The 25,827-nt window shown below is 41.6% G+C and overlaps 1 protein-coding gene across 5 annotated transcripts in view; it reads left to right on the forward strand.

The window, feature by feature from the left end:
* Positions 1-25,827, forward strand: part of AHCTF1 (AT-hook containing transcription factor 1) — a 78,666-nt gene that overhangs the window by 38,754 nt on the left and 14,085 nt on the right. For all 5 annotated transcript variants that reach the window (XM_034666618.1, XM_034666616.1, XM_034666619.1 and 2 more), the window contains 18 exons: positions 498-588; positions 1,885-1,974; positions 3,994-4,134; positions 4,774-4,878; positions 5,754-5,847; positions 7,412-7,535; positions 7,697-7,753; positions 8,721-8,867; positions 9,389-9,576; positions 14,842-14,986; positions 15,064-15,195; positions 16,081-16,231; positions 16,667-16,817; positions 17,139-17,231; positions 19,916-20,093; positions 21,780-21,983; positions 22,813-23,227; positions 24,544-24,667. In XM_034666618.1, the coding sequence (XP_034522509.1) occupies positions 498-588; positions 1,885-1,974; positions 3,994-4,134; positions 4,774-4,878; positions 5,754-5,847; positions 7,412-7,535; positions 7,697-7,753; positions 8,721-8,867; positions 9,389-9,576; positions 14,842-14,986; positions 15,064-15,195; positions 16,081-16,231; positions 16,667-16,817; positions 17,139-17,231; positions 19,916-20,093; positions 21,780-21,983; positions 22,813-23,227; positions 24,544-24,667 (2,630 nt within the window). The remainder of the gene's footprint in view (positions 1-497; positions 589-1,884; positions 1,975-3,993; positions 4,135-4,773; positions 4,879-5,753; positions 5,848-7,411; positions 7,536-7,696; positions 7,754-8,720; positions 8,868-9,388; positions 9,577-14,841; positions 14,987-15,063; positions 15,196-16,080; positions 16,232-16,666; positions 16,818-17,138; positions 17,232-19,915; positions 20,094-21,779; positions 21,984-22,812; positions 23,228-24,543; positions 24,668-25,827) is intronic.

The raw sequence follows: 25,827 nt of genomic DNA on the forward strand, positions 1-25,827 counted from the left end.
ATGGCTTTGGTGGGGAGTTGCTGGGTCATGAGGTAACTTAGTATTTAAGTTTCCCAAAGTGGCTACCATTTTACATTTCCATCATCAGTGTGTGAGGATTCCACTTCACATCACCACCAATGCTTGTTACTGTCTGTCTTTGTGTTCATAGCCTAGCCACCTAGTGAGTCATGAGTTTTTAACCCTTTAAATGTATTCTTTTTTTTTTTTTTAAGATTTATTTATTTTAGAGAGAGTGCGTGTGCAGAGGGGCATAGGGAGAACGAATCCTCAAGCAGACTCCCCGCTGAGCAGGGAACCCCATGTGGGGCTCTATCCCAGGACCCTGAGATCATGACCTGATCCAGAATCAACAGTTGGACGCTTAACTGGTTAAGCCACCGAGGCGCCCCTAAATGTTTGTATTCTGCTAGAACTTACTATCTCTGAGTCTGTGGTCAGATATCCTGTATCTTCATTTCTTACTCTTTTTCCTCCTTTTTTAACGTGTGGTTCAGGAAGAACAGTTAGAAGCTATATTGTCAGCAGCAATCCACACAAGTTGCCTGGGACTTTTGACTGGATGTATCAAAAAGTGGACAAAAGAAGGTAAGATTATGGTTTTTAACAAATAAAAAATTTCTTTTGTATTTTGAATTTTTTAAATGATTAATCCGTTTGAGGGGTTTAGTTAAACTTTATTTTGTGATAATTGTAGATTCACATTGCTGTTTTAAGACATTGTGTGGAGACACCCTGTGTACCCTTTTATCACACCCTCCCCCCAAGATCTGATAAGCCTCTGTTACAGTGTATCAGTCAGGACCCCCATGTTGTCCTTTTTATAGCCACACCTACTTCCCCCTACCTCTAACCCCAGGAGCCACCAGTCTGTTCTCTACATCTATAATTTTGTCATTTGAGAAATCTTCAGAAATGAAGTTACACAGTAACTTCTGGGATTGACTCTTACGCAAAATTTTCTGGGATTTATCCCAGTTGTTACATATTCTCCTCTTTAAAAACACACTCCACATCCACATTATTTTTGTTGAGTCATTTAAGAATAAGTTGAGGACATCGATGTTTCTTTACTTGTATTTCAGTATTATTTCCAAGAACAAGAACATTCATTACAAAACCACTTTGTACTTATAAAAATCAGAAAAACATTGATACATGCTATTATCTGATCTTTGACCTTATTGGAATCTTTTTTTTTTTTTTTAAGATTTTATGTATTTATTTTTTTTAAAGATTTTATGTATTTATTCGACAGAGATAGAGACAGCCAGAGAGAGCGGGAACACAAGCAGGGGGAGTGGGAGAGGAAGAAGCAGGCTCATAGCGGAGGAGCCTGATGTGGGGCACGATCCCATAATGCCGGGATCACACCCTGAGCTGAAGGCAGATGCTTAACTGCTGTGCCACCCAGGTGCCCCTGACCTTATTGGAATCTTATTCATCATGCCTATAATGTCCTTGGAAGCATTTATAGGGATAGGGATTCCAGAATGTAATCCAGGATATGCTTTGTGTTTAGTTTTTATGTCCTTTTAATCTTCTTAACCTCATTTAATTCCTAGCCTTTTGTCTTTAAGAAATTGGCATTTTTAAAGATGATAAGCCTGTCATTTTGCACACACAGCCTTCCAGTGTGTGTGTTAACCTTTCCTCGTGATTAGATTCAGGTTTCCCAGTTGTCACAGCAGCACTGCATAAAGTGACGCACTCCTTGCTGTGTTCGTGGGGAGGCTGTGGTCCCAGTTCATCTCTGTTGGTGTTGATGTGCACATTGCTCAGTTGATCATCCTGGTCTCTGTCAGGCTTCCCCACTGAAGTTACTAATTTTTTGTTTGTAATTAATAATTATTTGTTTTTTTTCCATTGATATTTACAAATAAGAACAACCAAATTCTGCAGCTAACCTGCGCTTTGTTCTCGAATGGACATGGAATAAAGTAGTTTTTACAAAAGAGGAATTCGACAGACTGTGTAAGTATTATGTTAAAAAATTAACCTTGGTTTATGTTTTAAGGACATGACAATAATCATTTTTGATCGTTTTGAAGTTGTAAACTTTTTTTTTTTTAACATTTTATTTGTTTATTAGAGAGAGAGAGAGCACAAGCAGGGGGAGCGGCAGGCAGAGGCAGAGGGAGAAGCAGACTCCCTGCTGAGCAGGGAGCCCCACATGGGGCTCGATCCCAGGACCCTGGGATCATGACCTGAGCTGAAGGCAGACGCTTCACCGACTGAGCCACCAGGTGTCCCTGAAGTTGTAAACTCTTTAAAGAAGTTTCAGAAGAAAACTATTTCTTTTAGTTTTGGGGTGGCAAAATTAGTATTTTATTTGTTTGTTTTTAAAGATTTTATTTTTAAGTAATTTCTGTTCCCAGCGTGGGCTCAAACTCATAACCTCAAGATCAAGAGTCCCAGGCTCCACCACTGAGCCAGTCAGGCGCCCTGACAAAATTATTTTTTGAGCAAGATTTTGCAATAGATTGTTAATCTGTCTACCAAGTTTAAGAGTTACACCGTATCGTTGATCTTAAGAGATTAATTTATGAAGTTTGCTAATGGTGGAGTCAGGGGAGTATGCCAGTTGACCTCAGAAGCTCCCCTACTTACTCATTTTCTATTTAAAATATTTATGACTATGAAAAAGCTGAAGAGGAGGGCAAAGACTCATCACCTCTGTCTTCTACTAACATGTCATTATCAGTCATTCGAATTCATTTTTCTTCTTGACAGTCTTATTTATTCCTCTGTCGTCCACTTTGAGTTTTTAGGTGTCCTATAAATATCAAAAACCCATTATGTGCAATAATAATGTTCAGGGCATAATATGTGATTGCCCTGTACATGAAAGTAAAATTTAAGTTTATTTAGAAGTATATATTTTTGTTATTTCTATCATTGTGTCAATGATGAATGAATAGATGGACTTTTTAAATAAGTTATTCTTAGAGAATCTACTACTATGGACATGGGGCTCTATAGCATTTTTAGGCCACACTTAGGAAACTTAAAAACATGAAATAATTTTAAATATTTAAGTAACCACTTAGTACAGTGGAAGTCGGAAACAAACACCTGGTAATTCAGAGTCAGGACGAAAAAATGTATTTTTTTGAATGGAAAATATTTTCAGGACTGGTTATGTAATTCACGTAAGAAAAGAAAAAAATTGAGATCAGTTCATAAATTGTATGCCTTTGTTACACTTCAAGATAATGTGGTACTTCAGGTTTGAGCCTGGTAACTCACCCATGATTGCTGCCTTGAGTTTCATTACTGGTTAATGGACTTTTTAAAAAAACCTAAATGTAATTAAAATACAAAGCGTAGTATTTTAAATGTATTGGAAGTAAAGCAAATCATTTGATTTGAGAAAGGATTTCTAATTATGTTTTCTGGTTTCCAATTATCCATTAAATATTAATGTGATTAAATCTTACCTAAAAGATGTAGCCAGTAGCAACTAAAATACCCATTTTTTCCCAAAAAAATGAATTTGTAAACTCTTGTTGAGTTTAAAATGAAAGGACAACCAAGTCTACACTGAACTGTAACAGGCTTGCAGTTTTTATAGTAAGTCTTTATCTGAGTCTTCATTTTAATGTCTCACTTTTGAAGACTGGAGGTGGAAAGAGTGCTCTTACAAACTAATGACAAAACAACATGGGACATGAAAGCTCTAGTATGAAAGATTTATTTGAGGGAGAAGCATTTAATGAATAGAACTCATTTCTAGTCAGTCTGAAGTTAACTCCGTATCCCCTTCCTCTGCTCACTTTGCTTACCTCGTTCTGGATCTTAAAAAACTAGGAATTTGTATTTGTCCCTTCTGGGTTTCTTGAGGTTATTTGCCATTTGAATCTTGTTTTTGTAAATCTCATAATTTATAGTCTCATTCTGTAGCTGATAGGAGTTTGAGAACTCTTGCATTTATGATTTTAATGAACTCAGATTTATTGTGTCAGAACTAATCTAGAATTTTCTCCCGGAAAGGTACACCATTATTTGATGGTTCGTGTCGTTTCATCGACCCACAGACCATACAGGCTCTCCAGCAGTGCCACTTGCTCCTCAGCAACCTTAATTCCGTCTTGAACTGTTTTACCACAGAGGCCCAAGAGATCACGGAGAGAGGTATGCTCTTTGTCTTACATGAATGAGTTTTTATTTAAGTTTTACTTCAAGAAAGAATAAACCTCCATGTCTTAGATGTGTCATTGTGCAAAGTGCAGAGAGGCATTTTTTACTGTTATTTTTTAAATGGAAAGTACAGAATGTTATTTAGATGGGCCATGAGCCCATGCTTAAACAAGCTTGGGAGATTTGCGGGTTAAACTTGCTGTTAAGGTAGCGTACGTACTTGCAGTAGTTTCAGATTCTTAAATCATAACGTAAGTTTTTATTCACAGAAGTCATTGTAAATGTTTGTCTCCGTTTTGCCATTTAAACAAAATAGCCAGTTTCACTTAAAGGCCCGGTTTGAACAACCTGCATTCAAATATTACTGTACTAGTGTGTGTTAATGTCTACATTTGACTTCTGAAACTAGGTAAATGGAAATGTCTGTGAGGGTGGAAGCCTATTTACCTAAAATACCTACTTAGTTACTTATTGTAGCATTTTGGAGGTTGTTTGCAGGCTAAGTGTGTTTAAAAATACACATACGCTATTAAAAGTCACCAGACAATTGGATTTTGAGGACTGTGCAGGTGTTGAGTGTTCGTGTGTGCTTGATAAATGGAATGCTGCACAGCTGGTGTTTCATTTTCACAGGCCTCCTGGACCTGCACAAAAAGTGCCTGGTTACCCGGCTCATCTGCCAGTACACGCAAGTGGTGCTCTGGTTCTGCCATTCGGGGCTCTTACCGGAGGGCTTAGGTAAAACGTCGACTCCTCTGTACATATTAATGCAAACATTCTTAAATTGGTGTCGTTTGGTGCTTATCATTTTCAGATTTCCTTTCTTCCACCACCCCTCTCACATCTTGTTCTAGTCTTGCGTTCTTTCTCACTGTGTATCTTGAGTGCCGTCCCTACACCCGATTCACGGGCGTTCCATGCACGCATATGGGGCTGAATGATGTAAAAGGAAAGAATATTTAACAAAACATGGCTTCTGAAAAGGGGTTCAACGATATTATCAGCTATAATTTAGATCCATTCAGCTGTGGGTTTTATAATCTCGTTTGCTGATCTTTTTCTCCTTAAGAGTTCTTTTAATATGCCTATTAGCCAAGATCATTTGCCATCAGTTGAATTCCTCTTTTCATCTGATTATGCCAATACCAAGAATTAGAGAATTTGACTTTTGCTGTTTGTGTAGAACGCTTCTAAGGCCTCTAACTTCCTGCATTTCCCGGGCACACATTAGATTCTGTCAAGAGACTTCTGTCTCTTTGCTTACTTGCTGTTGATCCTACTCTCTCATTATTCTCTTTGATTTTTACTTAAATAGTGAATACTGCTTGCTTTCAAATTATCATTTGAAATGAAGGGGAGTAGAATCATTTCTGGAAGAGCTTTTCCAGAGTTCTAAGCCAGCAACCTTGTTTTTACCGACTGTCACGAGAGACTCTGTTTTCTCATTTGTGTATCTGTTAATAAAGGGATGTGTATTTATTACTTAAATTTAGGAAGCCTGCAGACTAAACATCATGCAATTATAGTAAAATATTAATGTGGGTAACCTTAGGTATTGTTGGGATGTTTTGGAAATATTACTGACTTTTTCCCCAACTCTTAAAAAACTCTAGATGATCCTGTGCAGTTGTCCAGGTTGTACTACAACTACCCTGTAATTCAGAACTACTACACCAGTCGTCGACAGAAGTGTGAGCGTCTAGCAAGGTACCTTCCAGAACCTTCCAAAACCTCTTAGAAGTTACTTTTGTAAAAAATCATCACTTTCTCAGGACAGAATTCGTCACGCAATAGAAAGATGAAATGCGTGGAATTTTTAAGTAAAGTGACAGAATTTGTTACCAGCATTATTATTTTAGTTGTAATGTTTGCCTGTTTGCCTTGACCTAACGGTTACATCTTTATTCGATAATTTGAGTGTGGCTACTCAGCATTTCCTAATTAAGAGTAGTTACCACAGCCAATTTATTAGAGAAGATTCTGTCATTTAAGCATATATTTTTCGTGAGGATTCTTATTCAGAAAAAAGACTAAAAGCTCCAATTCATCAAAAAACCATGAAACATACCTGACCAGTTTGGCATTTTACATTCTTTCCATTAACAGTTGCATTTCAGTCCTGTAACCACTGTTTCCTTTGTCTAATTTCCTTTATTTCTCCTTTTTAAAATACATGAATGTTAGCCTCATTGGTTCCTCTGAAATAAAGAAGCAGAGGTAATAGAAGAAAGAGCAGGGTTCTGCCTCTGGAATTAGATAGTCGTCTTCCTTAGGTAGGAGTGATGCTTGGGGAACGGCATGCAGCATTGTGAGCAGTCGTTCAGGAATGTGGAAGCCAGGCGTGTTGTCAGAATCACCCAGAAACCAGTACTTCAAAGGCCGTGCTGGCTGTAATTTGGTGTGTGGCCAAGTTTGGGGTCCAGTGCTTTAGGAGAAATAATCTCAGAGACTGAGCACAGACTTCGGAGATTTAGGCATATTATGTTTTATTTTATTTATTTGTTTTTTAAAGATTTTATTTGTTTGAGAGAGGGAAGGCGGGCGCACAAGCAGAGGGAGGAGGAGAGAGAGAGACTCTAAATCAGACTCCCTGCTGAGTGTGGAGCCCAACTCGGGGCTCAGTCTCACGACTCTCGGATCATGACCCAAGCCAAAATCAAGAGCTGGACGCTTACCCGACAGCCACCCAGGCGCCCCTATCGGGCATATTTTAAAATTCTAAATCTTCACTAAGCTTTCTAATCCTGCTGGTCACTAAGTTGTGCAGTCCATGTAAATGGAGATGGAGCGGTGGACGCGGTGCCTGACTCAGCGAAAGCTCGGGAAGGAGGAACTGCCGCCGCACTGGTTGTTAGTCGATGAGGCAGGGACAGTATCTGCTGACCCCTGTGTAGGCGCTCAGTGATAGGGTTTTGAAGGAATCACTGGATCAGAAGACTCAGGTGGTGAAAGGGAAATCATAGCTCTTTGAATTTGAACTGCAGGGAGTTTATACCCTTCTGGCTGCCGTGCTCTTGGGCAGTTTGCTCTGGAGGGTAAAACCGAGCATAGCCTCAGGCATTCGGCGGCTGGACCGTGCTCTCCCTAGGCTTGCTGGTGACCGAGCCTGAGGCCTCTGCAGGGTTCATCTCATTCTTGTTGGTGACTGGACTTCATGGGATGCTAAATGGGGTCCTGTTCTCAACTCTCTTCTCCTTTGGTTTGTGGGGATCACTAAGAGTTTGGAATTAACACGAATAGCGAATAATCCTGAATGTCGCCCTTTTTGCAGAGGGAAGTGGAACCCCGATTGCTTGATGATTGATGAAATGGTGTCTCAGTTAGGAGATGGCGTTGAGAGGTTGTGGAAGCGGGATGAAGGAGGCACGGGAAAATACCCTCCGTCTAGTCTGCACGTACGTTCTTGGCCACACATTCCCCTGTGAAGACCCCACAGGGTTCCGGGGGCCAGGGGGACATGCTGAGTGGTATTCCCGCCCGGCGCAGGCTTGGGGAAAACAGGGAGTGTGAATGAATGAGCATATAAAACACACTGCATTTTTTATCCCTTTTACAGGCACTGCTTGACATATACCTACTGGATGATGTCACTGAAACCAGCAAACATGCTGTTGTATCCTTTTAAAACACTATCAAGTAATTCGTGTATTACCCACATCAGAAAGCCAGCGTGCCTAATCCAGTCTCAGTTGCACATTTGCAGCTTTTTTAAAGGAAGGTTAACGCAGGATCTGTTGATTGGGTTCAGATGGTCTGTGGCAAACCTGAAACTCTGCAGAATTTTGTTTTAGGTTTTTCTAGGGCTAGGGTCCACAGGTCTCCTCAGATTCTTGTGTGTGTATAGGGCATCATCAGAGTTACTAACAGCGGCTCTGAAACATTGCTGGCCAAATGGTCTGTCTGAGATTTTTTGTGTGTTTTGGTTTGTTTGTTAGACAGCAAGCACAAGCAGGGGGAGGGGCAGAGGGAGAGGGCGAAGTGGACTTCACGCTGAGCAGGGAGCCCAATGCAGGACTTGATCCCAGGACCCTGAGTTCATGACCTGAGCTGAAGGCAGACGCTTAACCGACTGAGCCACCCAGGAGTCAAATGGTCTTTCTTAATGAGGTTAAGTTAGGTGTTCAATGCGAATACACGATAAGTTAGTTTAATATTACCTTAGGCATCGGGTCTGAGCCCGGTGGTATTTGCAATAATATTTTTGTACCAATGTCAGTTTCTTAATTTAAAAATGTGTAGTTCTGTTCGTAATTTATAAGATACATGATGTGTTTGCTTAAGCTGTTGGGTTTTGCTGCATAACTGGAATTTTGTCGTAGTTCTGCCTCTTCAGTTTGCTGATGAGCTACTGAGTTCATCTCCTTTGTGGGTGGTACTCACTGTTGAGAGTGAATGAAGTTACTTGTAGGACTGGCTCGACCCACGTTTAATCAAACTGCTGGACTTGGGTATCCAATCTGGCTTTCTGAATCCTAAAACCAGTCTCTTTAAGCCTCTTTGCTGCTGTAGTCTGTTGCTACCTAATATAAGTATGTAGGAGGTTTTCTTCTTGTTATTATCCTTAATCCTCTTTCTTAAAGACCATTTATTTGTTGCTCGATATTATGTATTCCTTCCCAAACAAAGCAGATACTTGCATTGAATCATTTCCCACTGCCTTTGCCATCCCTTGGGGCCAGGTGAAACTTATTCAGGGGTTTTGGCTGATAGACCACAATGACTATGGGGTAAGTTTGTTCACTTGGAATGTAAACTCTCATAACCTGTTAGAATTTCAGAAAGAAGCGTACAGCTGGATTAAATGTGATATTAAAGATATGACACAGTCTACTTTTGGAGTCACTTACCGACGTAGAGCCTTTACCAAGCACTACCGTAGGCAGTGCGAACACAAAGATGAAACAGTGCAGGACCCCAGGTCCCGTACTATCTAAAGAAGGAAATAAGTAATGCACAATTACTAATCGTGCAGACATAGCAATTGTTGTGAGACGTTTGGTGCGCTTCTGTAGAATACAGGGCTTGGCATTGGTGTATGACGTCGGTGGCCGAGAGAGGCCTCAGAAGAATGGGGCTTTCAGGCTTTTATTTAAAATAAAACATACCATGGATTAAAGCAGATCTTTGCAAGTTATGTGTAGACTGTTGTTTGTGGCTTTAGTGTTGCCTGTCTTTTTAAAGGCTGTCTGCTTTGTCCGAGTGCAGCACATTATATTTGCATTTAGCAGTTTTCGTGTCCTTTCTGCAGAGTGGCTTGGACCTTCTCTTTCACCCAGCTACCGTGAAACCTGTGTCGTGGCAGCATTCAAAGATTATTCAAGCCTTCATGAGTCAGGGTGAGCACAGACAAGCCCTCAGATACATTCAGACAATGAAGCCAGCGGTGTCCAGCGGTGATGATGTTACCCTTCACCTCACCGTTTTGCTTTCTAATAAGTAAGTACATGTTTTGAAAATATCGTCAAACTCTTGATCGTATATGTTAATAAAGTAGAATTGATGAAACAGCAATATGTAATATTTTGCTTTGGTTGCATTACATAATATTCTTAGGAGTCTTCATCTGTCAACGTGAGGAAAAATGTACAAAACAAAATTATCCTAGAATAGGATGAAGAAGGAGTACCCTTGAGTAAAAGGGGGAACCAAACTGAGCTTCAAAATTGTATCTGTTGCTAATTGGCAGTGTGGACAGTCTCCCACGTGGGCAGCTGAGGTTTGAGTATGCTGACAAGAGCCAAAGGTAGAGAGGGAGGATGAAACCTAATGTTGTAAAGTCAGGTTTGTATCTTAAACACTTGAACCAGATTGGAGTGGGTCCTATCCTGACATTGCTTCTTTTCTTCCCTTTGCCATATTTTAATGCTCTCTAATCAGCAGGATATATTTCCATTCATGTTATAGCAGTATATATATATTTCTGCAGTTATTTTGTCCTGTATGTGACAACTATGACAAGTGAAATGGCATGATTGGAAATGCAGTGGTCTGATTATTGGGTTGTCTTGTTAACCAAATTACTTAGTTGGGAATGTTGCTTGGAGCTAATACTACTTACTAGATAGTAACTGTTTTATTCAACTCACTGTTTTTTTTGTCAGTTCTGTTGGTTGGTCATTTTTATATTTTTAGAAATTGGTTGCTTTACTCACCCCAGTTTGTTGTTCATGAACCAAACACCATTTCATTGTCAGTGCTCTGAAAGTTAAGCTTTCTTTGTTCTCATATTTCTGAGAGGAGAGGGTTGAATCTCTAAATTTAAGATAGAAGAGGAGTTCTATAGTATGGTAATGGGTTGGCTAGACAGGACACTGCCAGTGTCCTCAAAAGTCATGAATTAGGGGGCGCCTGGGTGGCACAGCGGTTAAGCGTCTGCCTTCGGCTCAGGGCGTGATCCCGGCGTTATGGGATCGAGCCCCACATCGGGCTCCTCTGTTGTGAGCCTGCTTCTTCCTCTCCCACTCTCCCTGTTCCCTCTCTCGCTGGCTGTCTCTATCTCTGTCAAATAAAAAAATAAAATCTTTAAAAAAAAAAAAAAAAAAAAGTCATGAATTAGGAAGTGTTTGTTGAAATGAAATAACTTGGATTAGCCACAAGCATTTGGCTAGTTGAGTAAATCTAGAAGGAACATAAGAGCAAAACAAAATTTTAAAAAGCTAGCGGTGATTAAAGGTTTACCAAATGGGTTAGGAGTCCCAGTGCTGGGTAGTCAGGCAGCACGTAGACTGTCTTCAGTTGCATGTACGCTGCTCACTCTACTGACTTGAGGGAGGGGGCACTTGATCGCTGATGCTTACGTCGAAGAAACAGATGTTGGAACCTTGGAAAAACACCTTTGAAAGGTTGCTGGTTTTTCCTCTACGATCCTGTAGCCCTTCGATTCATTCACAACACTTTTCTCTGGTTTGCTAGATCCTCATTCCCTCTCCTTTAGCCGTAGCGAACATAAAACTGTTTGCAGTAACTGGAACATACTGTGCGTCATTTCTAGACCTGACTTGTCTTAAGTAGAGGCTCAGGTATCCAGTCTGGAGAAAAGTAGTGCCATGAAGTGCCCGGTAGAGAACACGCAGAAGCATGACCATGGGACCACCTAAAACGGTGTTTGTTGAGATGACGTGGGTTCAGACTGGTTCAGGCGCTGTTCCAGACCACTGCCGTGGAGCGAGTCAGACGGGTTTTGTTTCCGAGAGCACGTTGGGAGTTTCGCTTTTGTGGTATGTTTCTGGTGACACAGGAGTGTAGTTCAGCCGGTCTCTGCTGCTGTATTACCGAGGGCCCCCGTGCATTCCTTAATGCAGTGACTCTCACTGCCAACACCCTCGTCTAGCCTCTTATCAGTTGAACTAGTTTTCTTATTGCTCTTTCCACCATCGTGGTTTTCTACCATAGGAAGCAGGAGAGTAGTGGGAATTTGGGGGCTTCCTTATTTTTAATATTTATGTCCGTGTTGGCAGTGGATCCGGCTGTCTCGAAGTCAGAAATAGCTGTGTCGACTGCTGGGGGAAAACAGAAAACAACATTATCGTTTGCCCTGTGCCTTCAAGTGCACTCTCCTGGTAGATTAATGTTTGATAAGTCATATATAAATCTGTTTTACTCTTACTACTATATCTGCTCACCTGGGAGTGGACATCGTACTTTAAAGTGGAAAATGTCCATGGACTGGCGGGCAGAGAATTGGAGGGTTTTTGTTTTTTCAATAGTAGGATATTTGTATGCTTCAAAAAGGTTCAAAAGGATATGCAGTGAATTTCCAGCCTCCTCCGCGGCTTCTCGGTACCCAGTCAGTGTTGATAATTTCTGGGGTATCCTGCCTGAGATGTTGTGCACATGTGTAAGCCAATGCGTTTATGTTTCTTCCCACCCCTACTTTAAACCCTTGCCTCCACTTTTTGAAAAGCACTTGCTAGCATTTAATGACGCTCCCTCCATGTGGCTTCAAGCTGCCAGCTCGCAGCGCCCCCCCCCCCCCCCCCCCCCCCCCCCCCCCCCCCCCCCCCCCCCCCCCCNTCCTCAGCATCTGCTGAAGTTGCCCTTTAGGATGACAGGCTGGAGCTTTCCCTTCCCAAAACTTCATAGTAGTGCAGTCACAGCACGTCGGACAGGAGCGGCTCCAAGCTCGTTCCTGGCAGCATGTACCCTTCAACCCCTCCTCTAGCACACACGTACTTTTAAAATACACGTAGCACACTCTATTTCTTGCGGCAGTATGTTTTTTCCCCCAGTTTAATTTGGACTTTATTTCATAATAGGGCAAAAAGAGCGTCCTTATTTTTGACTGTGGCAGAGTAGTTCCTTGTGATGTGTCCATATTTACTGAACTAGCTCCCTTTAGTGAACATTTAGGTATTTTCCAGTCTGTTGCCATTTTAACCACTACCGTGAGTAACCACACGTTTTGCACAGGTGCAGATTTAGGTTGTAAGACAGAGAATCCTGAAAGTGGGATTACTGGGTGAAAGGACATTTGCGGTTGTCACTTTGATAGATCACGGCACACTGTCCTCGTGAGGGTTAGACCACTGTACCTCCATCACCTGTGCCCTGCAGTTGGTGTTTATTCATCTGGTGGGTGAAAGCGGTAATAGTAATAGGTTTTGTCTCACGATAATAAGAAGAAGAATGTGCCTTTTTATAAAGATGCTGTTTCCTCCTTGTGACCTGCCCATTGTTTTTTTGTGTGTTATTGAGGTGATTCTTCCTAACTTGTTAGAGCTCTTTATGTGTTATGAATAATAATCCTGAGATTTTTTTCCCTCTTGTTTGCATTTGTCTTTTTACTTTGTTTTAGAATGGATTTTGCTATGCTGAAAATTACGAAATCAGAATTATCAGTATTTTCATTTGGCTTTTGTGTGGTTTTTTTTTTTTCACTTCAATATCATTATTTTTTTAGTTCTCTCATGGTATCTGCTACAACTTTATGGATTTTATCATTTAGGTGTTGATTGATCTGAAATATACTTTGGTACAAGCATTTTTAAAAGAAGATTTCAGAGTACAAAAAATAGAATAGTATGGTGAAGGTTCCATACACCTGTCCTATGTCAGATTCAACACATAGCAAGATTGTGTCATAACTACTTCATCTGTATGTTCATATGGGTTTTAAAAATTTATGGTGATATATTCATTTATCCTTTTTATCTGTTTTTTTATCTACAGAAATGTGCTCATTTTAATACTCCCATATTTTTTTTTTAAAGATTTTCTATTTATTTATTCGACAGAGATAGAGATAGCCAGCGAGAGAGGGAACACAAGCAGGGGGAGTGGGAAAGGAAGAAGCAGGCTCACAGCGGGGGAGCCTGATGTGGGGCTCGATCCCATAACGCTGGGTTCACGCCCTGAGCCGAAGGCAGACGCCCAACCGCTGTGCCACCCAGGTGCCCCTAATACTCCCATATTTTTTATGTAGGAAAAAATTTCCCTTAGGACCGTCAGGTTTATAACAACCATACGTACTCTCCTGCCTGTCCTGGTACCGGGTGAAATACAAGGCAATTTTAGATTTTTAGGCAATACCCTACCCATAAATGTGGTACTTACGTGGGTTGTTGACCTTTGTAAGTCCTGCAGGATATGTTAAAATAGTTTAGTCCAGAAGCAATGAAATGAATAGCTGGCCCTGCCTGGCCTGTCAGCAGAGGGAGCCCCTTTTCTTTCCTGAGGAACTTCATATCCACAGTCCGGGTCAGTGCTGCGAGAGTTTCATTCCATGCATTTTCATGCTGAATATTAATTGGTGTGACTTTGTTCACATATTCTGTGTTTCTTATGTGTATGTTAGTTATTTATTAACAAGTCTTTATGTCCGTATTTGTGACTGTTTCAGTAACCACAGCTATAGCTTTTTTATGAAGATGTCCATTGAAATCAAAATTGTGTGTTAACTTAGAATTAGATAAATAATTTTTTTGAAGAAAATTATTTCCCTGATATTCATATGTACTTGCCATGTTTTTATTCTACCCCCCACTTCAGCCCTGAAAGTTATCAGCCCCTCCAAAAATTCTGACAATTTTGGTGTCTGTCTTTCAAGACATTTTGTTATCTAATTAAGTAAATAAGTACATAAACATTTTTAGGCTCCGTTTATTGGTTATGTTTTTACAATTATAGTCACTGTTGATACAGTTTGAAGCTTTTTTTTTTTTTAACTTAACAGTACATTATGAGAAACACTGCTTTGTTTGATGTCTTACTGCCCACAGAAGACAGCATCTCATGGCTCCCAAATGGTGTCTGAAACTCCCCAATTTAACCCGTGTTCTCCAGTCAGATCTTGCTTACAGATCAGTCAGAATATTCTTTGAGCTCAGCCCGTCACCGTCCCATAAACAGCATGTTGCATCTGTAGGTCTTTGCTCACTTGCCCTTCCATTGCTCTCCTGCTGGGCATGCTTCCGTAAGGGCCCAGCCTTCTCTGCCACACCAGGCTGATCGTTGTCTGCTCCCCAGCCCACGTTCGTCCGGGCTCACTCCCGTGTGCCCTCTGCTTTCCTGTCCCACACTCCGGTCACGATCCAGAGCCGCCTCACGCCACGTGTGCTCGTTGAGGTAGCAAACGTCACGATGCCGTGGTGAGTGTTCAGGAAAAGCTTGGAGTACTTCGTCACACGCACAGAGTGTCCTTGAGATTCTGTAGGTGGCTTGCTCGTTTCGAACGCTTCGGCAGCTTTTCTGACGCTGTTTCAGGTACATGGTGGAGGCCTGGACGTTCCTGCGGCAGCACTCGACCAGTGTGAATGTGGAGCAGCTCCTGACGCACACGTACAAAGTCTGCCAGGAGACGGGCCTCATGGAGGACCTGCTGAAGCTGCCTTTCACGAACCTCGAGCAGGTACAGGTGGCCCCGTGCCCAGCCGGCAGGCTCGCGGGTCAGGCGAGGAGCTGACGAGCGCCTCTGTTTCTTCCTAGGACTGCCTGGTGAGATTCTTGCAGTCTAGCACCAATGTTCGGAACCACGAATTCCTTCTGGTTCACTATCTGCAGCGTGCCAATTACGTCTCCGCCCTGAGGCTCAACCAAACGCTGAAGACCAATTTTTCGGTAGAGTGAAACTTGTTTCGTTATGAGGGACAAGAGAGGAAGGAGAAGTGGTAACGTTGTTGTGTGAGAGCTCCTAGTTTGGTAACCACCGGGTTCTCCGTATCCTCTTGAGCTTGGAGAACCCTTTCCTGATGTTCTCTAGCTCATTGGGAACAGGGCATTATTACTCACCTGATTCTTTTACATACGCCTTTGTTGTTTTTTTTTAAGATTTTATTTACTTGAGCATGAGTGGTGAGAGGGACAGAGGGAGGGAGAGAAGCAGACTCCCCGCTGAGCAGGGAGCCCGATGAGGGGCTCGATCCCAGGACCTGGAATCATGATCTGAGCTGAAGGCAGATGATTCACCGACTGAGCCACAGAGGCGCCCCACATATGCCGTTTTTATTTAGATAACTGCCCAAGTCCTGGCCGACTAAGCACGTCACTCGGGACTGAGAGGAGGCGGTAGAGGAGCAGTGGGAGTTCTGTAGTGTGGAGTTCGTGGACTTCAGGGCTCAGACGGATTCTTTTTTGTGCTCTGTGCTTGGAACACATTCTCTGAGCCTTGGTTCTTCATCAGTGAAGTGACAGTATCTCTTTGTGGAGATGTGCCCAGGTGTGTCTGAGGTGACCTGTTGCCTGACCCATGTAGATGCTTGCTACATGATGATCATTGTCGTTAGTCGTGGAGAAGACTCGAGCTTGGGTGGGGGAGGGGTGGAACTTACGGATGAATGAGAACAGATATTGCAGGCAGGTGTATCTAAGAGGTCCTTGGTTTGGAAGAACGGATATGTAGGGAGAAGATATTCTTAAGTATTGAGAATTGTGTTTTAAATGGTAAATACACAAACATAGTGCTTTTGAAGAGTAAACTTTTACCGATTATGGCATGTTCAATAGAATGATCGTGATCCTTGTTTGCGGGAGAGATCAGAGGTTCGAAATGCTATAGTAGAGCAATATGGGAAAGTCCTTCCCAAAATCCAGCGAAGATTAGCCATTGAGCAAGCTAAGCCTTACCATCTGTCCACGTCACCAGTTCTTCGAGAAGGTAAGATTTGGTTGAAAATGATCATAAAGTACTGGGTGAGAAAGGACATTGAGTGATCACCTCCTGAAAGTATTGTTCTCTTACATTTAGCTCACTTTGCTTTGATTCCTTACTGTGGTGCTCTTTTTTACTGGGCCACTACTCCCCCCAGATAGAAAAGCTTTCGTGGAGGTTCTTATAGTTGATTTAGCAGTGCAGTACAGAATTAAAACACTCGTTTTATTTCGTTTGTACACTCCCGTCCAACTTTTAAAAAATATTCACGATAATTTTTTCACCACCTCCCAAAAGCCCCAGGTTGTTACATTTCTGCTGAACTAAGTATAACCTGTAACTGCTTCTTATATTGTGAGCCCTGTGTCCCAGTCACTCTTTCATATTCTAGTAAAATCCTGGTGTTAGAGAGGAAATTAAACTGCATTCTTTGTTTTACAGTTTCTAGACCCCAGCCATTGTCCACTGTTACAAAGCAAGCTGCAACAGGGACTGTGTTAACAAGGTCTGCTTTCATTAGTAACGTGTTGTCTAAAATTGGAGAGATTTGGGCATGCACTGAATCTAAAGGTGGCCCCACAGCCCACAAGAGGTACGCTTTCCTTACACCTGTTATGGTCTTGCCACTCGTTTAATCTTGCCTCAATATCGAAGCAGTCATCAACCGTCCAGCCTTGGAGTTTATGAGTCTGTTACAGGACAAACTCCTTTATGTTGACTATTTTTATTTTAAGAAGAAATTTTTTTTTTGGACTTTAAAAGCATTTATTTTTCTTGTTATTTGTAAGTAAGCAGAAATGCACAACGTAAAAAACGAAAACCCTCCTCTCCTACCTGATCCCACCTTTTTAAAGCATATTTTAATACTCTTCGTAATTCATACTGAAAAGTTACATTTTTATTTTCTTTGTAGTCCTAAAAGAGCATTGCCTCCTCTCCCACATCCACAAGTGCCTGAGGCATTTGTCGGAACACCAATTTTAAAGGCATCACAAAAAGTTTCTAGGTAAGACTTAGTTAAATCATTTTAAAGTCATAATGTTAGACAATAACTACACTTATTTTAGTTATCTTTAAAGTGTTACAGTATTTTAATTGAGTTTTTAATGCTTTTATTCATTTGTTTATTCATTTTCTAATTTGGGGAGTAGCATAGTCATTTTAGCACCAGCTGCTGGCCTACTTAGAATTTTGGCTTAATGATTTCAGACTGCTTAGAGAAAAGCAGCAAACTTTGTTTTATTAAAAATGATGTGCAAAGTAAACTGTTAACTTCTTTTAATATCACTTCCTTGTTGATTGATCCCTGAACGAAGGTTATTTTTATAATTCGTAGCTAATCTTGGTCGGCTCTTTAAAAGTTTCTCCTGTACAACAGAGCCCACTAGAATGCATCCCGTGGCTTCAGATCAGTATTACTTGTACAACTTAAACTGTGGCATTAGAAAAGTAAATAGTCAAAGTTTTGCATCTAAGGTGAAATTTGATTGTATTTCATTTAAGAATATTGGATAGTTGAAAAACGTGTTCGTATCCTCAGTCATGGAGAGCAAACAAGTGTCTCCTAATGTCTGATTCTTTGTCTTTAATAGTGTGCTCATGACGATTGTTATAAATTTCTGATTGTTTACATTTTGTCAAGGACGAAATTACATTATTTTTGAGAATAAAATGATCTGAATTTATGATAGAGTAAGGTACTCAGAATAAGTTAATAATTTACAAACAGTTGGAGCCAAAGCTGTTTAGAGTGGGCATATTTTCAAAGCATGAAAGGGTTTTCTGTCTGGGGGGGTTTCGATTTAATTAGATTGATGTTGTTTTCCTTTAATTACCAGGAAGATTATTTCAAATAAAAGTCATTATTATTATCATTCTGTTTTCCTAGCAGTAGTTCCAATCTTTTCCCCACAAGTCACTTTTTCTCAGTCCCTTTGTACTTTAATAGATCGGGGGTTCAAGAAGGGAGGAATAATAAAAGTTTTCAGACTCATGACTAATGGCCTAAGGACCTAAAGAAAAAGAAGTATTATGAGAATCCTTCAAAGCTATGATTAACTCAGATGGAAGAAAGTCAATTGAGGTGTGAATATTTATTTTTATAGAAATCATTCCATTCCCTAATTCTGTGTTTCAGACTGGTTTGCCTTAGTGGGTAGTAAGCAGACTTAATGGGTTGTGACTGGCCTTTCAGTGAGACAGCAGAGGTGATGTCACTGGGCTCTGCGTGTAGTAAGGCTACGTGCTGTTCTGTGCATGTTTGTGTATGTGTATGATCTGAAATGCATCACTAATGTGTATCATGCTCAAAGATTTGTGGAAATCCTAAGATCTGATGCAGTATTTAACATTTTTAAAGAAAATACCATAATCAAAAAAATTCTTTCCTTGATCATTATTTTAGTATAATTTAGATATATTAAGTCTTATACTTATTAGTATAAGAATTTTGTTTTTACTCAGTAGGTACTGTTGGACAGGCGCTGCTTTGAGAAGCCATCATTCATAAATCATTGAACACCTTGCATGTGAATACCAGCACAGTGCAAGGCACTTAACAAAATTCCAATTTGGGATAGTTCAGTATAAAAGTGAGCGAGCAATTTACAAATACAGATTTTGAATACAAATGAGGTAGAGAAGGAAAAGAATTAGGAGAGAGAACAGAGAAACAAATGTTCAATGGCCTGCTGGGATATTTGTGGTTTGGTGGAAATCTCAAAGCTGTGCTTAGTACAGGATAGCGAGCAGTAAGGATTTAAGGAAATGCTTCCTGTAAATATTTCCTCTGGGCACCAGGCTGGGTCCTAAACACCCGTCTGTCACTGTGTTCACCTGCCATCCCAGGTGCGAAGAAGGACAAGGAAGGCTCAGCCGTGTGGAGTTTTTATTCCTGGGCATCGGGACACGCTGGGCCTTTCTGGTCATTCTCAGCTGAATCAGAGTCACTGTGGGGAAGTCAAAATGTAGTGTCTGTATTGCTAGGAAATATGACCATAAACTAGACTGTTTATTAGGAGATCGCCTATGCACATGGTCCATCAGAAATTGTAACCTGCAGAGTTCACTTTCAAGTTTAGATTCTTTATCTGTAAATTAAGTTTTTACACTGTTGGGACTATGCTGCTTTAATACAAGTTATCGATGAGATCAGTTTTATCATTTACATGAACTATATCCAGGACTATGTAGAAAACAGCAGAATCTGGAGATTCCGTTTTGTCACTGACCTCATTAATTTTTAAAAATTAACTTTTTGTGTGTGTTGGTGCTCAGTCTTTTATTGCAATAAAAACCCTAGAGGTAAAGCAAACCAGTATTCATTATGTACGTCACATGTAGATAAAAGGAATTTTTATGTGTTCGTAAAAATGAATTATAGCAAATGAATTTATTTTATCAGTGAATATTGGTAAAAGGGAGGGTGGGGGACTAGAGTTCCCCCCCCCCCGTTATCTAGAATTCCTAATTCTCATTTTTATTACTGAATTAATTTTCTTTTTGAAGTAATGGCATTACAATAATATCCTGACCGAATTTATGATTTCATGTGGTTACTATATTTACTAGTGAATATAGAAGTCTAATTAGATGGCATACTAAATTTTTTGGGTTTTTTTTCCCACCATAACTCGACAAGTTAGTTACCTGGGTCTTTCTGTGTCCCATGTGCGTGTACTGTGATTACAGACCGCTGGACTTGGTCGTTCATCCTGTGCGCCAGCCTTGTCAGCGTTTGGGATTTATTCCGCAAACCCCCAAGAGATCTCCGGTATACCTAGCCTCCAGTTCATTGTTCAGAGGATCACATCACAGTCCGTCCAGGACTATAGAATTACGTGTACTTGAAACTCCTTTCGTGGTGAAGGTGAGTATTACGTACCTCGATTCATGGTGAAGCTAGAAGTTCTCACTTGTCAAGCAGCAGGGGGAAATAAGCCATCTCTGACTGGTGTCTCTGGGTAATGGACAGCTTGAAGCCTGTTTGGGGGGAATTACCTTTCCAAAATGTTTATTGTATCCTTACATCTTCTTAAATTGGTCTTTACAAAATATGCCTTCTGTGCTTTCCTGATATTGTACTCAAGGTTAACAATTACATTGTTCTTCTGAGAGTAACTCAGGTCTCTGTGGTTTATAAGTTATTTCAAGTTCTTGGGTTTGCACCCACCCCCACCGCCCCACACACCATTTCTGCTACCATTTTGCTGTTACTTCTTCTATCACATACTTTCAGTTCTTTGGTTTCTTTTTATTTATTGAAATTCTCTCACTCCTTCGATGAAACTGCATTCTGTTACTCCTTCTTACTAGAAGTATATCTGTCTTAATTCATTTTCCTCCACCATCTCTGATGAATCATTAGCTGGGAAACCATAAAACTAGACTTGGGGTTGCGGGGAGTGGGCCCCTCTTCTCGTCCCATGATCAGACTGGTTTCGCAGCACTTGTGCACCAGAAGCTTGCCCAGCGGCCTGGACTGAGTCCTGAAGCCTCTGCCTTCACTTTCCATGGTCTCTGGATAGTCAGCATGGAGAGTGAAACCGGGGGCTTCTTACTTTTTTTTTTTTTTTTTTTTTTTTTTTGAGAGAGAGAGAGAAAGAACGAGCAGGGGAGGAAGGGCAGAGGGAGAGGGAGTCTCCCTGCTGAGGGAGCCTGATGTGGGGCTCGATCCCAGGAATCATGACCTGAGCCAAAGGCAGACATTTAACTGAGCCACCCAGGTGCCCCGGATTCTTAGCTTATAAGGTGAATAAAAGATAGTTCAACAAATGTCAGTCCTAAAATAGTTATTAAAAGAAGTGGAAGAGAAGGTTGGTGAGCTTATGAAGTGGCTGATATTTACTCTCCAGGGATGTGATTCGTGTTTTCATCCATTAAAAAATATTTTGTATTCTCTAAATCAAGGAATAATTTCGTGCCTGCTACCAAAAACAATCTTGAAAAAAAAAGCAACATAATATTGTAATGGACCTGATGGAATCCGGTGATCTAATGGGATACAACCATCTGCTTGCTAGTCCTTTAGAGGGAAAGTCACGTGAAGGGATTATTGCTGCTAAATAGTCTCTCTGCTAATTATTTTTAATTCTGGTAAATCCTCAGGATTCTCATAAGTAATCAGTTACTGTTGGATTCATGTGATGAAATTATATTTCTTTGAAAACATTCTTAAAGTCAGGCTTATCATTTTGTATTAACTTGCTATAATTAAGCTTGGTTCTTTTCTACACACAGTCCTGTCTCTTCACCTAACTAAAGTTTTGTAGGCACCCATTAAGTAATTTATCTCTGCACTCTCTAAGTTATTAAACTGGGGATAACCAAGATCTTAAGAATGATCATGGATGTAGTTTTATGTTTTGTAGCCTTATGTATAGAAACCTCAAAATTTTGTGTTTTCTTTCGAGGAATCTGTAGCAAAACTTTTTATTGATGTGTTTATTGGAGTTGAGTATATAGGCACCATTGTGACTCAGTTGATCTTGTCTGTCCTCATGTAAGCGGCTTTTACAAACACTAATGGTAGAATTCCGTTCATGCTTTGTTGCAGAGAGCTAAAACTTTGGCCATGTCAGTTACTTCCTCTGGATTTGCCGAGTTCACGCCTCAGTCCATCTTAAGGTCTGGTCTTCGAACACCACCTTTACCGTCTCCCTCTCTGTCACCTGGAAGGTCTGTTACCCCTCCTTTACGACTTAAGGAAACTAGAATCTCATTTATGGAAGAAAGCATGGCCACTAAACGGACTCCTGGAGTAAGTTTGATAATTTGTTTGGAAGAAATTAAGAATATATTAGCTTTTACAAGTAAAAAGTCAAATCAGTTTTTTTTGAGAGAGAGAGGGAGAGAGCATGAGGCAGAGGGAGAGGCAGACTCCCCACTGATCAGGGAGCCTGACTCGGGGCTCGATCCCAGGACCCCGGGATCATGGCCTGACCCAAAGTCAGATGCTTAACTGACTGAGCCACCCAAGTGCCCCAGATAAATCAACATAACCATAGGTTTTTATATAGAATCTCACAGATGGCCTTGATATCAGAAAACACTGGTTCAGAAAAAAATCTCATGGCATTGAGTGACCAAGCCCCAAACCCATCATTTACAACTGAAGTTTTAAAATAGGGCCCAGAAGCACCATGGAAATTGCCTATAATCAAATAGCTCCTTGGTGGCGGAAATGGGACTACAGTCAAGACCTCCTAATTTCCTAGTCCATGTTTTTTATTTTTTATTTTTTTTACTTTACATTGTGTTGGCTCTCTTACTAAGTTCCTAATTGGGTGTCTGTTGAGATGGTACGTGGTCAGAGCTCTATTCAGTGTAGTGGGTCATCTTGCCTATTCTGTGTATAGTCTTTTGGAAATACCGTTTTATTCCCAATCAGGGAAACATTACCCACCAGTAACTTTCATGTATCTGGAGAAAATGGATTTAGTATGAGTGAGTTCTGACTGAGAAGAGAATCTAGAGAAATACCAAACATGGAAAGGGTGTAAGTAATCAGTTACTTTGATCAGAGATGGAGAGCTTAGACTGATTTCTCCTAGTAAATTTTTTTTTTTTCAAAACCTTTTACTTGACAGGGTGCAGATGACAGCAAAACAAGATTGACTGTTACTACACCTCTCCATAAAGGTGGAGGTCCAGCAAAAAGTGAGTGGCTAAAGAGCAAAGCCAAGACAACAGCCTTTTCCCTGAGTAGTCCTGAAAAGGACCATCAGGAAGCGGAAGTGAGGTCCCAGGACACCCCTTCCCAGAGTTTGGAGAAACTGGATATGAGCCGAGAAAGTAGCGGTGCCTCCACCAGGTCAGACCAGACTACCTTGGAGTATCAGGACGCACCGTCACCAGGAGATTTGGAAGGTATTTTCGTGGCCTTGAGGCCAGAGGGCTCTTCCACGGAACTCATTATTAATCTAACCGAACCAACTGAGGAGGACAGTGACAAAGATGTGCTGGAGTTAGAAGCGACACCTCCACACCTAGAGAAACAAACGGGTAAGAACTCCCTTCCAAATGGTCATAAAGTATGTGATAGAACTCTCTCCACTGTAAGGAAAGCGTCGGGATTAAAGAATTGCACAGTCCCAGTGCGCTGCCCATGTCTGCCTTAAGGTCCTGTCACAGCTGGGAAAGTAGGAAGACGAACTCTGCAGTCTAGGTTGTTACTACAGTTTCTAACTTGTCCAGCAGCCTTAACTTTCTAGAAAGCTGCTCAGAGACCAGGTTGGTCACCCTCTTCACCATCCCTACCTCTAAAATCATCAATCACTGGACAGTCCAGACAGATATGTGGAGGCCTGTGAATTCAGAGTCCCTGTGTTTACTTCTATCTTAAAAAGATTTTGAGCCCCTAATGTCTGTGGAGAACAGGTGGGCTCCCCGTGTGTGCTCTGTGCTGAGGAGCCTGCCCTGCGTGTAACTTAGGGCCTAGTGGTCTATACATGTGAACAAACAAGCGCTTCTAGTGTAGCTGGAAAAGCGCTCCTATAAGAGGCATGGAAGGGGCCAGGGAAACACCAGAGAGAGGGGAGAGATTTGGCTTGGAATCAGATCCGAAAATTAGTCTGTTTTTTTGTTTCGTAGCCCTGCACAGTTTTAACAAGCATATTTAAAGGTAACTCCGAACTTTAAATCTGTTAAACTAAATACTTCGATAAAAATCTGTGTCCTACTGGTTTCTTTGGGGCAATGATGTCTCTGTGTAATAAACACAAGCATTATTGCTCTAAGAGCCTAGGACTGTCCTCGTGAGTAGCCTCTGTCCACCAGTGTCCGTCAGTCTGGATGTGCTCTGTCCCACCAGAGTAGTTGAGTGATTAAATAGAGGAGGATGTTCGTGGCAGTATCTTCACTGATCATTCCTAAAAAGATGAAGCAGTCTCCAATAGAAACTTTTATTATTTTTGTGGGGGATTCCATAGCATAAGTATAGGGTGAAACAGGCTAGATTTGAATTTCAGCTACTTATGAGGCCTGAGATAAGCCGTGTCACTGTGTCCTTCTGTGTCCTCGTCTGTAAAATGGGGATAATGGTCCCCCTACTTGGATTGTGGAGGACTGAGTCTATCTGTGTACAGTGCTTTTAATGTTAGGCCCCGAGTGAGAGAAGCGGTGGGGTGCAGGGGCTCCTGGACCGGGCTCAGACTGTTACAAGGACCTGTTGGCATTCTGAGGCCAACGGCGTAAACCTAAAAGTCCAAAAAAGCAGGTCCAATAAGCTTGTTAAAAAGGAATCGTCCAAGAAAGATCATGAGTACTCTCTAAACACTTGGCACAAGTGATGGTAAATACTCTTCTCACGTGATTCGTAGGCACCGTGGATGCTGCGGAGACGGAGGACCCCTCGGTTGCGGAGGAGTTGCCTGCAGACTTCAGTCACGCGCGCCCCGTTCCAGCAGGTGAAGCTTCCCGCTGGGCTCCGCCATCGCACAGCAGGTAAGCTGGTAGGGCAGGCGTCATGTGTCCGCGAAGCCGCAGGAGACGGTGAGTCGGCAGCTTCATGTCCACGCACAGAGGGGATTTTTTTAGACCTTGGGCCTGCCCGCTCTGGGAATGGTTTCTGTTAAGGGAGGACGTTCCTTCGTACGAGTGTGTGCTGCGTAGTAGTTGCCGTGAAGTCTTAGAACGACACTGGATATTCCTGAATGTACGGAGTCGTGATGAAAGGAGGCAGATCTCCTTTTATATCCTTTGGTGAATCTGTGTTTGTTGAAGCTGTTCCTTCCTCTGTGCCCTCCTGGTGGCACTGGTTTCGGGGGTCTCCAGTCCCAGCAGGATAGTGTAGAGGGGGCATGGCTCGGAAGCAGTTTGTTCCCTACCATTCGGTGAGTACAAGACTCCAGCTGACGTTTTCATTTGTAACGACTGCTTGAGCTGTTAGGCTCTGGCGAGTTTGAGCATCTGTACCCTCAGGCACTGTACTAGCCGACCGGCGGGGTCTGCCAGCCTCGTGCTGCTCAGCGTGGTCTCACCATGAGGCCAGGGCCCGAACGGTTTGTGGTCTGCGATGAGACAGGCAGCTTGTATTAGACTCTAAACCTTTCCTGACAGTCAGCTCAACTAGTCAGTGAAGTGATTGCCGTCCTGGCAGGACCTCCTCCTCTCGCTAAGGCTGGACCCCTTGCGCGTCAGGCCTTGGAGCAGTGCTGTTGTAGAGGGTACAGAAAAGTTGCAGCTTTGATTATGAAGTAGTCAGGGTGATTTACTCAGGTTACTCCATATAAAACATGTCATTTAAGATACCGTAAGTGGTTCATTGATTTGTAAGTCCCGAGGGATTTCACACACCACCCACCAAAATCACTTTCGTAACAGTCGTGTCATGTCTCCTACATTGAACGCAATCATATGCTTCACTTCTGAGAAGAGAAATCCCGATTAGCTGGAATCTTTACCAGGCCTCCATAGAAGTGGGAGGAAACGTTATAAAAGGATTATCTAGATTGATTCTAATGTTTCTTGAATTTTAATGAAAATACTGTTGCAGTGGGTCTGACAAGTATAGGGTGATTACTATCACCCTATCACTAGTAACCCTGTGGTTACTAGTCACCATCATGACAAGCCTACATCCTTTTTAAATATAAATTTATTGG

This window comes from Ailuropoda melanoleuca, chromosome 8, assembly GCF_002007445.2.
Source record: "Ailuropoda melanoleuca isolate Jingjing chromosome 8, ASM200744v2, whole genome shotgun sequence".
Lineage (NCBI taxonomy): Eukaryota > Metazoa > Chordata > Mammalia > Carnivora > Ursidae > Ailuropoda > Ailuropoda melanoleuca.